General features: G+C 39.3%; 1 protein-coding gene across 3 annotated transcripts; it reads left to right on the top strand.

Moving 5' to 3' along the window:
• Window positions 1–1,461: 1,461 nt before the first annotated feature.
• Window positions 1,462–17,667, top strand: LOC142388444 (sodium channel regulatory subunit beta-4-like). 3 transcript variants are annotated; one of them, XR_012770307.1, is made up of 6 exons: window positions 1,462–2,270; window positions 8,935–9,098; window positions 9,294–9,513; window positions 11,055–11,184; window positions 11,430–11,655; window positions 12,273–12,328. XR_012770307.1 is itself a non-coding variant. In XM_075473690.1 (6 exons), exons 1-6 carry the CDS (start codon window positions 2,177–2,179, stop codon window positions 12,273–12,275), a joined length of 654 nt encoding a protein of 217 aa, XP_075329805.1. In that variant the 5' UTR covers window positions 1,462–2,176; the 3' UTR covers window positions 12,276–12,363. The 3 variants fall into 3 exon arrangements, 2 of the variants coding, with proteins under 2 accessions (XP_075329805.1, XP_075329804.1); XM_075473690.1 differs by having other exon boundaries at window positions 11,613–11,655; window positions 12,273–12,363; XM_075473689.1 differs by lacking the exon at window positions 11,430–11,655 and having other exon boundaries at window positions 1,463–2,270; window positions 12,273–17,667.
• Window positions 17,668–17,779: the final 112 nt, after the last annotated feature.

The raw sequence follows: 17,779 nt of genomic DNA, 5'->3' as shown, positions 1-17,779 counted from the left end.
GTCGCCAATCGAAATATTTCGCCCAACGTGAATTAATTTACTTGATTTACCTTCTAATTACTGTGTGAGTGGTGTACTTTCACATCGAGTGCAAATGACTGTGTAAATCAACACGGAAGGTTGGTTTTGCTCATGTCGGTTTGGGAACTAGTTTCCGGTGCGTAAAACACAGCCGAAGCACACTCCCCGCTACGTCATTGGGAATCCCCACCCCCGACTTCCTCAAACAAACCAGCGTGAAGCAGCCAGGGGGCGCAACCAAGCAGTGGTCAGTGCTGTGAGATTCGGACAATGCCTGGGTCGCCAGGAAAACGCTCCCACACACTTATTTATGTCTCGGGAATGCGGGGACACACTTAATTTGGCCTGGGGGTGGCGTATCCCTTTAAACATGCTTAATTAACCCATGAATGACTGAAAGCACTGTGCATAACACGCCATCCAACTGACCCATCAACCACCTTAAGAGGATTTTGTGGCTTGTTAAAAGACTTTAGAATGATGTGTTCTGTTGCGAAAATGCTTGAGTCATATTTCCTTCCTGCTGTTTGTAAGGGGCAGTATTTTGCAGGACGCTATTATGGTCAGACTTAAGGGTTTCAGCAAACAACCTACATAACAGTTTTGATTGGGCATTTGTTGGTTTGTTCGCCTCGATGCCTGCCATGGGCTGGTGACATTGGAAGAATGCTTAGAAATGAAATAATGTGATAAAGTCTTTCCAGTTTTCCAATCCATTTTCCAATTTTAAACATTCACAAAACATCTTACAAGCCTGTTTCCAATAAAGTTGGATCACTGTAAAATGTAAATAAAAACATCACAACAGCGTCCAGATTTACTTATTTTACTACCCGCAGTTCAAAAGGACCCAAATAAATTGTAAATCCTTGAATTCTTTAAAAAAAAAAAATGAACAAATAAACTAAACTTTTTGGGAAATTGGATTTAAATTGTAAGACAAGCCCTAAGCTCATCCATGCTGTAGAAAAATGGTTTAAAATGGCAATTATGAAAAAAAGAGGAAGATAGAGTAAATTCTGCGTGAGGACAATCGAGGAATCAATATATTAAACAACACTCTGTTATTTTATTAATGAAGATAAGTCCAACCATACAAATTGAGTGAAAAATAAAAATAAAGATATAACATGAGTAATTAATATGAATTTTGCCAGTGGACAAAATCAGAGGTTGCCAATGCATTGGTCTGCCAACATAGCAATAGAGTAGAGGCATGAAATACGAGAGGCATGAAAGTGGAGACATGAGTAAAGGGTTCATCAAAGATGGGGGGTGTGTGGTATGGGTGTAAGCAACCAGCCTGTGTCCTACTCTGAGAACCTCTTAAGTAAGGCTGATTCAGTCTTACGCTGCTGACTGCATATAAGTGTGTGTACGTTCATGTGGCAGCAAACGTCACCCCCACACACTCCCCATCATTCTATTCTCTCCTTCTCTTCGGCTCTCTGCTCACCTCTACCTCTGCAGTACCTCACTCTGGCTCATTCCTTCCTGTGCTGGCTGTGGGGACGAGCACTTTCTGCTTTCCTGCCAGGCTCTTGGCTCTGCTCCAGCATCCCTATCTGTACCTCTTGTTTGTTCTCCTCCACTCCTACAGCCTATGTCTCCCCCTTATGGGGTTCGTCAGCCAGCCTGCTTCCCTGGCTGCTGCTGTTGTTGGAGCAGTGGAGCTGCTTGACACTACGCTGCTACGCCGCTCTGCCTCGCTTCTCCTCACTGCTTTTTGCTTCACACTCTGCTTTACTGGATAATCATCACTGAGTCTGCTTAGGCACCGACAGAGGACGGGAAAGGAGGGAGGCAAAGAGACAGAGACTCCTCATCTAACTGCTGCATTGTCCTGTCTGTCTTTTCCTTTGCTTTTTTTGGGCTGAAGAAGAGAGCAGGGAATAACTGGACAGAAGAGAGCTCTTCTCTTTAGTGTTTCCTACCGCCGTTCATTCCTGGGACAGAGTGCAGGGGAGCAGAGAAGAGGGAGGGACTGAGAACAGGACTTCAGACTCTGCCTTCAGCTGTACAGCTCAGTGTCCCACCTTGCTCCAGAGGCACATAAGTCAAACACACAACCTGTCACTGGCAGAGAAGACGACGGATTGACACGGACGAACATTCTGTACATTCAGAAGGACGGACAGACAGGCGTTTCGGTGTCATGGCGTCAGTGGACAGCACAGGTTCGAGTGTCTCTAGTCGGCAGAGATCAGGGGACCTACTTCATGCTGGTTTGGCAGTTGTACTGCTTCTCGGTGAGTTATACTCCTGTCTATACCTTTAGGTGTCACGTCGTTCCTCTCTTTTCCACATCCTTTCCTCACACCAGGACATTGTATTTCTGTTCCTCTGGGAAATAGGTTCAAGCCAACTTACTATTTGGTTGAAGTAATCCGACTGATTACATTCCAATTTAAACTTGTTTCTTCGTCATCTACACCTTCTGTGTTTGTTCCCTTTTAATGTTTCACAAGGGAGTTTTTTTTTCTGCTGCTACAGTTATAGCTTTTATTTATCATTATTATTATTCTATCTGCAGTTCTGTCGCCTCTGCTTTGATTCCCATGTCTAGTCAGTCTTTCCGCACCCAAAGACATGGTGCTGTCACAGGTGATGTTTACTTGTTGCTGTTCTAAGGACATCAAGGTCAATAACAACCAACTTTTAGCTAATCTGAATTTGGACGTGCTGTACATCTTGTTGCTGGGCTGGAAAAAATGACCCTCCCTGTGTGAACTTACTGTAACAAGGGGGCTTTTCAAGGGAAGGATAACAAAAGCAAAGCAATTAAATAAAGGAAGCCTTTTAGTCTTCAGTTTTCATCTATATGTAGATTCATCAGTGTAATTGTTGTGAAGTAGTGATGCAGAGGTGATCTGTGTTTTTGCTCATACCTTTCCTGATTTGGTGTAGCACCCAACAGTGCCCCCATATCCCAACATTTCCTCCTGTCTCTCAGCTGCTTTGATAGTTGACCACTGTTGAGCCTCAAGACATAAATTCAAGTCCAGGTAATGCATGTGAAAAACATTTTTTTAATTTCTTTCACAGAAAGTGAGAATGAATGTGCGGTTTGGCTTGGATGTTAAAAGAAAGACATGGATAGGATTGATAAGAACTTCCATTGTCACGGACTACCAGTTTCAAATGAAACCATGACCAACGAGTTGCAACACAATTGCCAAAAAAAACAACATTGTCATCTCACATTACATGTTGGATGTGTGGACAAACATTCCTATTTTTTACAATGTCTGGTGAGACTAAGCTTCATCTCATGGTAAAGTGTGAGATAGTAAAGAAACCAAAATCCCTTTCTAATGTGCAGTAATGTTAATTTCATTACAATAAAACATGAGTCATTCAAATCCATCAAAGCAATGCTTTCTGGTACTTTTGTCTCTCTGCTGCATCTTGCTTTGTATGCAGATGGTGGCAGACTTGTCATCCCATTAAAGAAGAAGACACAGCAGATACTCACATCAGAGTTGTGGCACAAAAAAAAAAAATGAAATAAAATAAACAGCTGCACAGCAGTCAGGTTGTTATACAACAATTATAAGTAACATTTCACCAGTAGTCGACGTGTAAATGTGATAATTATGTTGCTGCTTGTTTGGCTATCATGTTACATGCACTTAGTGTGTCCTACATTGTCCACCAACACCAGTAGCATGGATGACTGAGTTACTTAACTGCTGAATGTAATGCTTGGGCTTGCTGTCACTCATTCCCTTAATGACATCTCACTTTTTTTAGATCCTCTTATAACCACTCTTCTTTCCACATGTGTGATTCTGTCAGTCACTTCCTACATACTATACTTCCTTCATTAGCTCTCATTTTATGTTAACCCCCCCCCCTTTTTTTCATAGCTTTCCCATCAATGTAGTCTCTCTCTCTCTCAGTGAGAGAGATACAGAGGTAATTGTGTCCTCAGTCATTCTCTGTGGGTTCACTCTGAAATACATTAACCCCCCAATCTCTGGCCTACTTAAAAAAAAACTAAAAAAAAATCACCTTGACAATCAACCAAGGATATACACACACACACACACACACACACACACACACACACACACACACACACACACACAGACACACAGTCAGTTGCTTTTCTACCATCAGTGATTCAGATATTGATGTTTCCCAACTGGGACAAGGAGATACTTGATAGTGGAGCTAAAAATATCATACATTCCAGCCTATTACTCGTGTACACACATTCACAAGTGTGTATGCATCTGCTGCATGCACAGATATGAGCTCACAGACACATACTGTGTAAAAGACAACATAAAAGACGACCATGCAGATGGTACTAGTATTTGAATCTGACGGTGTTGTAGGAACAAATTCCAAACACAGCAGAAGAGTACCGAGGAGAGCAAAGGGATGAGAAGAAAAGTGATAGTAGTGAGCACAGGTGTATAGGAAGAGAGGTGTAATATCTATTTCTAGGCGTGAGAGGGGATACTCAGAAATGTAAACAATCCTGCTTCCAGTTGATGACGAAGATACACTGTATAAGCAATTTTGACATGAAATTTCAATTTGCATTTTAACTTGTTTCATCCTCCAAACTTTGTTCTTGTGGATTGCTTTGGTTTAAAACAATCCTCAAAAGCATTGTGCAAGTAGTTACTAACATAAGGTAAAAGTTAATAATTTATTGCATTCAGTACTGAGTTTAAAAGCAGTCCAACTTTTAAAAACATAATTGGTTTCACCACTGTCACCCAACCTAAAATTGCACACTTATACAAAGTCTGTCCTGGCACATCTCTCCTGTTCTTATGTAGTAATTTTGTCCTGCCAAGAGTAAAATGGAGCAGCAACTGTCAGCTCACAAACTCATTCGCTATGCACCGCAGGATTTCTTGCTGTTTTTGCACATGGTCTCAGTCTTTTTGGGAATCTCTGCATGTAGTCTGTAATCCATGTTGTGTAAATTTGTATTCTCACATGCAGCCTCTCCAAAGAGAAGAAGACAGAGTTTGGAAAAATTTTGGACTGCAGTGCATGTGTGAAAACTGCTTTGCACACCCTCAAACTTTTTATATGACAGCTTTTTATGCAACCAGTAAAGTTTCTGGTAGTTTCATGAGGTTATCACCTTAAACGGTTTGATAATTTTAAAAAAAGAGCTCCCTTGAAAGTTAACTTGTGAAAATGATTTCCCTTCTTAATACCTTTGAATTGATCAACTGTGTTATGCTGAGATTGTGTTAGTATACAAAAAAATTATTCCACATTATCACAATAGCTATTTTCAGTGTTTCTAAAACTCATTAATATCTTGATTCACTGTTTGGTAAAGAACATTTTTTAGTGATTAAACTGTATCGTATTCAACATTTGTGGAAGTTAGCTCGTGTGAGCCATCTCTATCACTTGGTTGTGTTGTGCCACTACTTTCTCAAGTCTTATTGCTCTTACTGTTCAGTGGCATCTCAGCCATCTGTTAAAACGCATTGATTCCTCTTATCATTGCTTATTATGAAAAACAAACAACATTTTCCTTGTTTTTTTTCTCTCAGCGCAGAGATAAAGAGTTGATGTTTGAGTAAAGCTGAAATAGATGTGTTCTGAATTTGTCACATCGGAAATGTGTTATTTCACCACTCAACAAACGATAAACAGTTATATAAAGTAAGGTTTCAAAATCATGAAGAAAGGAGCACTGCTCTTTGCTCTTAGATGCATGTCTGTTAAGGTGTATCCATTATTTCCAGCTGTCTTGAGCGGAGGTTTGTGAAACCACCAGGTGAAAAAACGAGGTGGATGTTGGCGGGGATTTTCACAAACCGTGGCTCTACACAAAATTAAATCCATGATGTGCAACTCCAGTGACACATAGCCAAAAGTCCCCAAATAATTGTGCCCTTAAATGATGAAGGCAGTGCAGTTGGTTGGCTAGTTGTCGGACACACAGCTTTATAACATCGGTGGCTACTCAAAGACTTTGTTTTAGTGTTTGGGGCTGGGTTGGCTTTTTTGTTCACCCTAAGGACTCACTTTACTTCATCATGAAGCCCTGATTGTGTCCTGAAGTTCAAATTCAGGACACAAAGGTAAATTAGTCGGGAAATTTCCAACATCTGAAAATTTCTTGAAATGCAGTCACAAACCAGACAGAAAGAAACCAAGAGCAAAAGTCAGGGCCGATGCCCCCTTCGTTCCACATTGGCGTCGTGTGAAAATGCCGAGGCAGCATGGGGGGGTTGAAGTTGATCCACCACTGATACGCCTCTGAGGCTCCAAAGGACGTAGTAGCAGAGGTGAAATTGGCTATGTGTTTAAGGGCAAGCATGAACGAGGTGCCCTAACCAATGACGCTGTCGTCACTCAGCAGATTCCTACCACAACATCCTGTAGGGTCACACTAGCAGATCTGGTTCAAGCTTAGTGAGGCCTGGAATTTACTTATGTTATAAGACAATGACCCCAAAAACATCTTCAGAATCTGCAGAAGCTACAGAAATAGTGATGGACTGCAATACATGTCACGTTTAAAGTGAATTACAGGGTGCCAAAAGTATTTTTGGCACAAAAAAAACTTTAAATCACAAACAAAGATTTCATTCAATTTTACCAGAGTGTTCAGTGCTAAAGTTGGTTTAAGTCCTTTACAGACACACAAACATACATGTACAATAAACATGTCCAAGTGCAATGTGATCCTGTGCGGGTCAGTGTCGAGGACAGAGTTTATAAATAGACCCCGAGTGTGTGAGAGACATCAGAGCAACAATCTGAGAATCACACCAGCTGTCATTCCAAAACCAACATGTCTAGCCAGACCCAAATACAAATAATGATGAGCTCGCCCCTTTTGGAGTGTTTTGCTTTATGCTACGATGTCAGACAACAATGATCTTCAATAAATTGGACAGGTTTTTTTGCTTCTTTGTTTGCCTTTTTGGAGAATCTCTGTTTCGGTCACTCTGTCGACTGATTTATCTGTCAATCGTTCTCTGTTGGTCAGGAAGTCAAATAGGTCAGTTACTGACCAGAGTCTGGCCACTTCATGCGTTGTGCAGAGAAGCAGAGGTGACACTGACAGCAATAAATAAAGAGAAGCTTCACAGAAAACCTTAATGCTGGCCATGACAGAAATGTGCATGAAGTTTCTGGGGTTGCATTGCTCTGGTCAAGTTCGAGTTCAAAATACACCTTGATCAACAACAGGAGCATCAGCACCATGGAACAACAGAAAACAGGGGCCTGCTTTCTTTTACATCATGTGGATGGTCAGTGAAAAGATAGTAGCAGTATGCACTATGGGAATGAGACAAGCTTGCAGAAAATTTGAGATGCTCTGGGCAATATTCTGATAGTAAACTTTGGCTGTTTATTTTGACATGTATCTTCCTCCTAAACAATGATGCAGACCATGAAAACCCCCCACAGTAGTATTCCCTAATGTATTTGAGGCTACTATCTCAATGCATTTCAAAGTATGAATTCAATCCTAACAGTCAGTGTCACAATCAACTTCTGACAGCCCTGTCAAACACGGGAGCATGTTGATTCCGCTGCAGCATCCCGTTTGAATGGCAGACATTGGTCATGTTCCAGGAACATGTCCAAAAGTTCAGGATGTTGTCTTGGACGGCAAAATTCACAGATCTTAATCTGATCAAGCAGATGGTTCTGGAAAACTCTGTTGTGTGGAGGCCCAACCTTACAACATTGGGGATCTAAAGCAGAGGTCTTCAACAGGGGGTCCGCGGAGGTACTGCAGGGGGGTTGCGAAATCTTTGGTTGATTAGACGATTTTTAACATTTAAAAAAAAATAAATAAATAAATAAATTATTATTTTATGAGTTTTTTCTCACAAATTGTGTGCAAACGTGTGCCATCCACAGATGGTTTGAGGATTCATTGTCCCATCTACATGCATGTTTAAAGTTAAAATCTGTGGATTATTTGAATAGCTCAGTGTTGTTTATAAATGGCAGTGGCACGGCCACCCTGCACCTTGCACATGTTTAAAATAAAAACATGAATATATTAACCTGTGTATTATTTGAATAGCTTAGTATTGAATGTACAATAACAGAGTAGCTATGTTTATACACGGCACTAGGCCCCGTTAAATATAAAACACAATTGTATGCCATATAAATAGTAGGGGGGTCCCTGCTCCAACTCTCCATCAGTTTGGGGGTCCCTGGCCTGAAAAACGTTGAAGACCCCTGATCTAAAGGATTCTCTGCTAACATGTTAGAGCTTGACACCATGGGATATCTTACGGAGTTTTGTGGAGTCCATGCCTCGTAGAGTCAGAGGTGTTTTGGCAGCAGAAGGGTTGCCTTCGTGATAGTAGTCAGGTGATTTCAGCGTTGTGACTGATAGTGAATGAGCTGTGCAGTGCATCCTATCAAATTCACATTGTGGATATAATCTGTTTTTTAATATACAGTTTTACACTTTGATGTATTCTCTCCATAATAAAATTTTGAATGAGTAAACAGATTTGTTTACAAGGCAAATGTAAAATCTGCTTTTTCTGAGTCGATTAACATACAAATCCGACACAAATATGGCCACAACATAAACTCTACTTTCAGAAATTCAAGTAGACAAGAGATTCAAACTATCATTCATTAGGCCAAAAAAAAGGGTTTAATAAGCTCTTAACAGTTTGCATTTATGCCAAAAATAGTTGTGCTTGGAGAAAGCTAACACTATAATTGAAATACTTATAGTATAGGTTACTCTCCTCTTTCACAGCATCCCTATGTGGCCAACAACCCAGAGTCCAAGCGTAAAAACAGTCCTTCGCTCCGTATCATTTTTATAAAAACGTTTCGATGTGACCCACTAAATAACCTGAAGTGTGTTCTATTTAGTATCTTCTGATTCATTGTTTTCTTTTTTTGTTTTCTAACCTTTCCACTCTCATTATTTAGGTGCATGGAGGGTTGGTGGACTGGAGGTTTCAACAGGTAAAGTGTCTTCAATTGAAGCAATGAATGGCTCCACAGTTCTGCTGCCCTGCACTTACGCTTCTTGCATCGGCATCAAAAACCTCTACTTCAACTGGAAATATAATGACAACGGAACCCACTTAAAGGTATGAGCAAACAAACACATATTAAACTACAGCACGTATCAGCAACACGGATATATCTTTAAAAAAATCAAACAAATATTCCCATGGGTATGAATTCCTTTGTAGGTTAACACACGCTAAATGTAAATCTGTGAGTATTTGAAAGTATACTTCCAAATCTGTGACTTTTATCTAAGTAGATACTTGTGTGTGCAGCTATGTGATGCAGAGATTCCTACGGAGTCGGTGGAGCCACATGTCAATATTTACCATGAACGTGTAGAATTTGTCGGCTCTGCAAAGAAAAACAACATCTCCATCTTGCTGTGGAACATCACTTTTGAGGATGAAGGAGAGTACATCTGTTTTGCCAGGAACCCAAAAGAGAGGAATCGTAACCACAGCGCTGTCTTCACTCTTATAGTGGTTGACCAAAGTATGTGACAGATGCGCTGACTTACATACATCTGGGGCCAGATGCATAAACCTTGCATACTCACAGAAACTTTTGCACAGAAAAACTTGGTATTCATACAAAAAAATAATACCCACCGAACGCACTTCACATTCCCCAGACCAGTAATGCGTGTTTCAGAGCAATTTAACCCTGACATGTTGAGGTGGAAACAAATCAAAAGAATTAAAATATATTACAAAATACTTTCTGCATATTTATCAGTAGTTTTTATAAAAACTGCCTCATTTCATTTTGATTGCTATGAATAATTGAGGACGTGCTTTGCAGTTGTGTGTAAAGATGGCTGTGGAAGATCTTGCCAATGAGGCTGTAAAAAGAGCATTTAAAGAATGTTCTGATTTATCTGCATAAGACAGGCTAATGGACGTTGGGCATCCAGAGTTTGTTTAAGAAAACAACCAATATGCCATTTGTACATTTCTACCTCTCTTCAGATCACCTCCATTCAAAGCTGTATACTGTGCAGACTATATGTCCATCTGTTGCAGAAGAAACAGAAATTGCCAACTATCCTATCTATCCCTGATTCTGATGCGTTTCATGGCTTCTCGTTTGTAATCTGACTGTTTTCTTTTTTTTTAAGCCAATCACACGACAGAATGTGAAATGGCTACCACAATGCACAATGCTATTTGCTGCAATTTCACAGTGAAGGCTCAAAAAATGGTGCAGTCACTACACTTCCCTCATCTCCAGCAAAGACAAAGCATAAGTTTTAAATCGCCAGCATGTTGGTGTCAAACGTAAGAAGGGAAAGTGGAAGATTATGATTCCCATATTCCTATCTTGTTATGTGAACACTTTCTGACAGAATACAACAGCCTCGAGATATGTTACCATTTCACAATTTACAACCATGGATTGTGCTACAACTGCATGTCGGACAAACGAACAAAAAGTATGTAGCAGGCATTTTCTGCCGAGACCGGGCTGTCCTCTGCAAGGTTCTTCCTTCTGACTGTGTTATTTTTTCTTTCCATTCAGCAGTTTTTATTCTAGTGGTGGTTCCAAAAACTGAGATCACTAAATAAAACGTCATTCTCTTCACTTAACTCATGACTGACTCAATTTTACATTTATTAAACATTTATTTAGGATTGGTACAAAAGGTATTTTCATTATGAAATTATTATTCAGAGATCATTAATTCGGTGTCCACCTCCACTGAAGGCTAATAATAAGAACGGAAAGCAGGTTTGTTCACGTATGTACTATTTCACTAAGATTGGGATTTATTGAAGAGATCCATACGTGTGCACGGCATAAATTTAGCTAAAAGAATGTGTATGTACATTTCTACCTACAATGCAACTGCAATTATGCGTTATATGCAACTGGTCCCCGGAACACAAAAAGCACAACTTTATCTTGCACAACCATAGGCTTAAAGTTCTGCTGCTACATTTCTCTCACTCTTACAAATACTCTTTCTCTGTAGTTTGCCTGTGTTCGTGTCTTTTTTTCCCTCTCACAAATCTTTCCTTTCTCTCATTTTTTAGTGAAGGAAGTTGACAATACACTGACAGTCATGATCGTCTCAGCACTGGGTGGAGTCATTGGCATAGTTATCATTGTCATGGTCATAAAGGCCTTAGTTGTTCACTTCCTGCGGAAAGATGATGAGAAGAAGTGAGTATATCACAGACTACAGTAGAAAGATTGCATCAAGGGCAGATTAATAACACACATGCACATACAAACACACTTTTACATATGGTTTTTATTCATTTTTGGGCACCTGTATCAGACAGCATTCTTCATTCTGATTCTACAGTTAAAATCACTTTTATGAGACAAATTTTCCTCTGAGGACAAAGTCCATAGTATGTATGTATTCTTATAAGAAATGGTTTTATGTTTTTTTCTATTTCTAGCCGAGTGAATGCGTCAACATGACCTTTGTTCTCGGCAACAGTGCAGCATAATGATCATCACTGGGAATAGTATTCATGTTTTCTCATCTTCCCTGAGAGCACAATGAAGCATTTGTGTCCAACTGGCTGAATAGAAAAGCACCCAACAGTAAAAACATGTTCTTCTCTTTGTGTGGAATCCAGTCAACAGGATGTTGCTTCAGCTATCGAAACCTTTTGGACCACAGTAAGATCAAGAACAGTTCGCAGAAGGCTTACCATGTCTGTGAAATCTTGCTCAAATGTATCTTAATAAAAATAACACTGATTAACCTTTTCTTTTTTCTCCCAGTCAGCATTAGCAACATGATAGGTATAAAATATTTGCAATATTCTTTTTGAACCCCTTAAGTTGCTAAACTTAATTCAGATTGTGAATTAACCCCTAGCTTAAAGTCATTTGATCTAAACTGAAGGTCTACTTCAGACAGTAAAATGTCCATCATCGATCTTGTTACATGCATTGCAAAATGTTGTGAAACTCAGGCCAATACTCTCTTATTTTCTGAGATTACATGAAATGTACTTCGATGCAACTAATTTTGACAGTACTGAGAGTCAAAGGGGAAAAAAAGTAATTTCATAGCTATTTGTGATTTCAACGTTTATTTCAATTGAATTAGGACTATTGTTACATACGTTTGTGGGACATTTTCTACTACTAACCACAACAATGTGACAAGGTTTAACTTGCACAGCTTCATACCCATAACGACACTTATATTTGTCTCCAGTATAGTCCTAATCATATATATGCCCCCCACCCCTCGACATTTTAACCTTCGGTTTCTTTCTTCCCTGCAGTAAGGAATGCCTGGTGAGCTCCTCAGGGAATGACAACACAGAAAATGGACTTTCAGGAGCCAAAGCTGACAACAAAGGGACACCAAAGGCTTAAGCAAAATGCAAAGTATGTCTGTATGTTCGTATATATGTTAGAATAATGTACACGCTCAGAGAAAAGCTCTTATCAGTGGGCTGTTTTAGTGGCTAACTAATACAATTTGTAAATGTCTATTTTAAATCATGCTTGAGATTTGGGAATAGTGTAATATGCGGGCCTGGATTAGTCTTTCACCAACACGGATGCCCAATTGTTACACAATAGGCAGCCAGTTACTGAACTTTGCTCCACATTTTACTGAACCAAGCAAACACTTGTGATTTCCACGTTATCATCTTGAGGACTTTCTTATTCCATGTACAAATCTTCAAACTCTATAGCACTGTTGTAACTATACCTTATCATATTCTGTTTTTAAAACCAATACAGTATGCTTGGATCTCAGCATGGAAATCTCATTCCAATCTACAACTGTTTGTCAAATGTGGACCCAAACCGGGTTGTCAGACTACACCTAAACTAGATGATGGACTGATGTCCACATGAATTGTCACAATCTACAGTACAAACTGCTGTGATTAAGGGTTTTAATGTACAGCTTAATGTGTTTGTAAGGAAAAAGGAAATCACAGGTTAGTTTTCTTAATGGTACTTTTCCCCTGAACATGTAGTAAAGCTCCATTGACTTTAAACTGTGACATGCCAATCTGAACTTCCTCTTGCACGGCTGGAACAAATTCAGGCTGGACACAGATAAAAGGAGTTTGGTTCATTAATACTTATCACAGGTAATGATGTAACTGCTGGCAATCCAAGTTTGACAACTGGGCTTTCCTTAGGTGACAGAAGGATCCAGATCTGCACAGGTTTTATTAATTTGCTTTAGATAAACACAGGTGCCTGTTCTGCTTCTGCTCCCTCTGCTGGTGGGAGGATAAAAACACTGAAAAATTCTGACTAAAAAAAATCAAATAAAACAGACAAAAAAAAACAACAAAATATCCTCACCCTCATCAAAGACAATCCCCAGACTACCCAGCTCCATTTAGGGAATGAACTTAATCATGCTGCTTATGACTAATAACCAATGCATTTTTAGCATGTGCGCCTTTTGTATAACTTCCTATTAGTATATATTACACCGCAGTACAAAATCATCTCTGTGTCTCTGTATGGTCTTATTTGACTCTCAGCAGGAACCTGAACAGCTGAAAGCTCTGTTAATGCCCCAGTCAACAACTCTGTAACCCCTTTAACCACGTCAGGTGATCAAAGGGATCTTTAGAGCATTGGTCTTCAGGTATTATTAGCAACTATCAGTTTTAATATTACAACTGAAAAACTGCTTGGAGTTCAAGAAGCTTTTGCTCAGAGCATTTTAATTAAGTGGCAGCAACAGTATTCTGTAATTGAGGAGAGCAATAAATTCAGTTTGCCTAACCAATCTGATTTCACATTTCCCAGGTTAAATGGAACGAAGTTCCGAGTTGACAAGCTTCTCATTGAACTTGGTACTGGCCTCAAAAAGTAATGCAGCATTACACTTATTGTGCTACAGGCAAACATGTCATCAAAGCACTTTCAGAAGAGGGGCTGTAGAAGAATGTAAAGACTGTCAGGGAATACATGTAGAAAATAGACTTTATTTTATTAGAAAAATTATATCCATTATATTGGTTTTTCCAAATGAATGTGTGACTATCCGATAGTAGAATTTTATTGGTCAATAGTATTATTTTATGTTGTATTCGGCAAGCAAATGCTTCCCTTGTCCCATAGCACAGATTAGCCAGTATCTCCATTCTGGGACTATACTTCAAAATGTGCACTATGAAATAAGCAAGAAATTGGCTTTGAACCTCAGAAAGTCAGAGTTGACAGAGGTGAACTTGGTGTCAAAATGCTTAGAATACTTCCAGGAAACTAGGGCCCACATTCTATTTGGTTTACAGTATGAGAGATCATTTCTGCAATCCTGGCAGACATGACTGGCCACAGCCGCAGACAAGGATTGAACAGCTGAGGGCCACATGCTAGTAAATATTCAGAAATATACAACTGCGCAGACTCATGCCCAAAGAGCCACTTTGACATCAGAAGGAAGTAAACTGGTCTTGCAAACAAACAATAACTCACTTTATCAGAGTTCAAAGTTGATTAAAAAAGGGAAAAAAATCATAGGTGTGACCGTACTGTCTTCATACTTTTGTTAACATGTTATGTGAGTGAACACAAACCCACGGTTTTACATTGTGTTGACCATTTGAACTGGGTGCTCAACAACAGCACTGTGTCAAAATGGTTTCCACAAATGACCAGACTTGATTTTTTTCCCCCTAATTGTTCACTTCTGTTAGTCTGCTGCTCTCTAATACAGGAGTGCTTTGCCCCACTTTCTTTCAATGGAAGCCATAAGACAGACATCAGATTATGCAATAACCTGTTATAAGGCACTTTATTGATTTGTCTGGACCGGCTGGCAACTCTGTCCGTACAAGGCACTTCTTATCGTACCAATGTATGTATCTACATCCCACAAATGTAACTCAGTTGGACTAATGTACTGACATTAGGATTATGTGTCTACATTAGAAACATTTGCATTGAATTTATCTACACTGCGTTCCATTTACACTTGGCATAAAATTCCCATTGTAGATTGAGGCTCGCTCCGCAGCTCCAAAATCAAGCCACTGTATATCATAAAAACCTCTCACACATTGGCTAATCTTATTGTTTCATAAATGTGTATTTGAACTGTATCCTGATGTAGTAGGATTTCACAGTACTGTTTTCTTATGGGATCCAGAAAATTAACTGAGATCGCTATTTGGCACCTTGTCTTGAGCTCCTCCTGACAATAGATTGTATTTTCCTCTGTTAAAAAAATTTCCAACAGCACTTGCTGCCACCCAAGTTGACATTATTACAACCCTAACATAGATCAGCCAACTTAAACTTGTAGTTTGGCATTTCATTTGTACAGTAGATCCTGGTTGGGAACTTGTGATGTATTGAGGACTTGTGATTGTGATCAATGCCGTGAGGAGACTCACGTGACCGAAAAGTTAGTCTGTTAGTGTACTTTCCTTACCATGTACCTTTAACCCTGATAGTATCATTACAAATACAGTAGATGGTTTCATGCAGGAACTGTGACGCATAACTTGAACAGACCTCTATATCTGTGCCCCAAGTTCCCATTGTTACTCCTTCAATTTCATTTCTTTTTTTTGTAAACCCTAACTTGACTTTTGTGTTCAGTGAAGTCAAGTCCCTTAACCCTCCCAAGCAGTTATTCCTTATCATCGAATTCATTTGGTTATAGTAATGAAAAAAAAACTAATCATGTATGTGAGGAGGGTGTCCTCAGAAAGGAGTCCCACATTAGTCTGAAGTCCTTCCGTTACTTGCAGTGACTGCTGCAGAACAGTGTGTGCACTGTACAGCGTAGGATGCTCCTCTGCAGTGTCCGAACACAGCACAAGACATACACAATGACTGCCACCTAGTGGGAAACCAGCTCCTGTCACATTGGATAAGCTCTCTTGTGGTGCCAGCCAATGCGACAAGCAAAATATATTATTTTTTTTTTTTTATCGTTAGGATAGGAGAATTAAAAGGAGCTGGAGCTTAAAACTGGAGTGAATCATTTTAAGTAGCTATGTGATCAAATGATAGCAGATTCCTACTTCAACAGTGTATGGATGTACACAATTATTACTTTTTTTGTTAACTAACTAAAGGGATTTCATAAGAGGTGTTGCATCACACGTTAAGTTTACAGGAAATCGATTTAAAAATCGATATATGTAAGAAATATATATATATCGATTTATATAAATGTTGGGCCTTCGTCAAATAGGTGACAGCTTATAGGGAACATTACAATTTTGTAGACAGTCTCAGTGTTGCTGTAACATTGTTCACGATAAAAAAACAAGGTGGTGAGAGTTCTGATTCACCACTAATTAGAGTTAGTATTGCTCTTACTGCCAGAGCAGCTGAAACTCACACTGCCAATCCAAGAGTCTCATGTCTGCTGTTGTTACATCAGTAATACAGTGGCACACAAGTCACAGAGAACACTTACACTACAAAAACACGTATCACTGTCAGCCGCTGTACCGATGCCGTATAAATACAAAACAGTATGTGATATTGCTCTATACTACTTTGGTATTTCTAGCAGGTAAAACTCAAACTGCCAAGCCAAGAGTCTGACATCTGCTCTCCGCTTCCCACATTCCACACCAGAGCTGCAACGATTAGTCAAACGCTCGATTTGGTCAGTCGCAAGAAAACTGGAGAAACTGCCATCTGTTTTAATACGTGTTAATCCTGTTTGATCGTTTTAGTGATTTTTAAAGGGAAAAAACGCAGTCAGAATTTTTTCAAACTGTGAGAGTCTGAAGCTTTTTTCCATGTTTTCTTTCTTTAAATTTAGACAAGATATTTAGTGACTCAATCTCGCATTTAGAGACACTGCAACGGGCCTTTTTGACTGTTTTTGAACATTTTATAGACTAAACAATTGTTTGATTGTGAAAATCACTAGCAAATGAAACGATAATCAAAATGATCGCTAGTTGCAGCTCGCGTTCACACACGTCAAACCACTGATCCGATCTGAGTACAGTTCAAAGGAAAAAAATACCTACCACCATACAGTCCTCATATATGGGGTGATAAATTAAATGAGAGGAAATGGTACCCAAATGTTTTTGTTTTGAGACAAAAACATAACATTTATACATAATATTCTGAGCCAGTTCAATAGAAAGAAGAAAATGATTGGTAGAAATACCAAACTAATACGCTTGTTGTTGTCTGTTATGAGTCAATATTGCATTACAAGCTTTGCAAACTGTCTTGTAAACCTCTTGACAAAGATTATCAAAGATTACAGACTAAGGCAAGCTAGCTGGAGGTATAAACAAGAAGCACAGGCTCACACTTACCTCTCCACATTTTCTTACAGCAGTCTTATATCTTATATTCAAAAACATATTTAGGGGTTATAAAACAGGATTCTAACTTAATATAGATTAAAAAAAATGTATATCTACACATTATATCATAATATGTCTGAGGCTACGCATCTTGTACAAATGATAGAACTTAAGTAGGTTGAAACTTATCCGGTTACACACACACACACGCACACACACACACACACACACACACACACACATACAAAACAGATCCACCACCCCCCTTTTTCCTGGGTCAACTTTCCCGTGAATGTCCAGCTGTTTGTCTGTGTTTGTGACCATGTTGCTCATGCTCCCTTCATGACTATGCACCTCAAACTTTTGACTTGTTGAAAAGTACATTACAAAAAATAAAAATGTTGACTGAATTTTCCGCTGTCGAGTCTCATTGTGTCTCTCTTCGGATTCAGAGAATGATTGTGAAGCACACACGCAAGAAGATGACTGAGAAAAACAAATCAACCACAAATCTC

This window comes from Odontesthes bonariensis, chromosome 9 (genome assembly GCF_027942865.1).
Source record: "Odontesthes bonariensis isolate fOdoBon6 chromosome 9, fOdoBon6.hap1, whole genome shotgun sequence".
NCBI lineage: Eukaryota > Metazoa > Chordata > Actinopteri > Atheriniformes > Atherinopsidae > Odontesthes > Odontesthes bonariensis.
This window is presented reverse-complemented; position numbering and strand designations above follow the sequence as displayed.

Coding starts and splice junctions, on each gene's coding strand:
- LOC142388444 (XM_075473689.1), top strand. CDS start 2,177: ATGGCGTCAGTGGACAGCACAGGTTCGAGTGTCTCTAGTCGGCAGAGA. Junction 9,099..9,293: donor ACAACGGAACCCACTTAAAG/GTATGAGCAAAC, acceptor TTGTGTGTGCAG/CTATGTGATGCAGAGATTCC. Junction 9,514..11,054: donor TCTTATAGTGGTTGACCAAA/GTATGTGACAGA, acceptor CTCATTTTTTAG/TGAAGGAAGTTGACAATACA.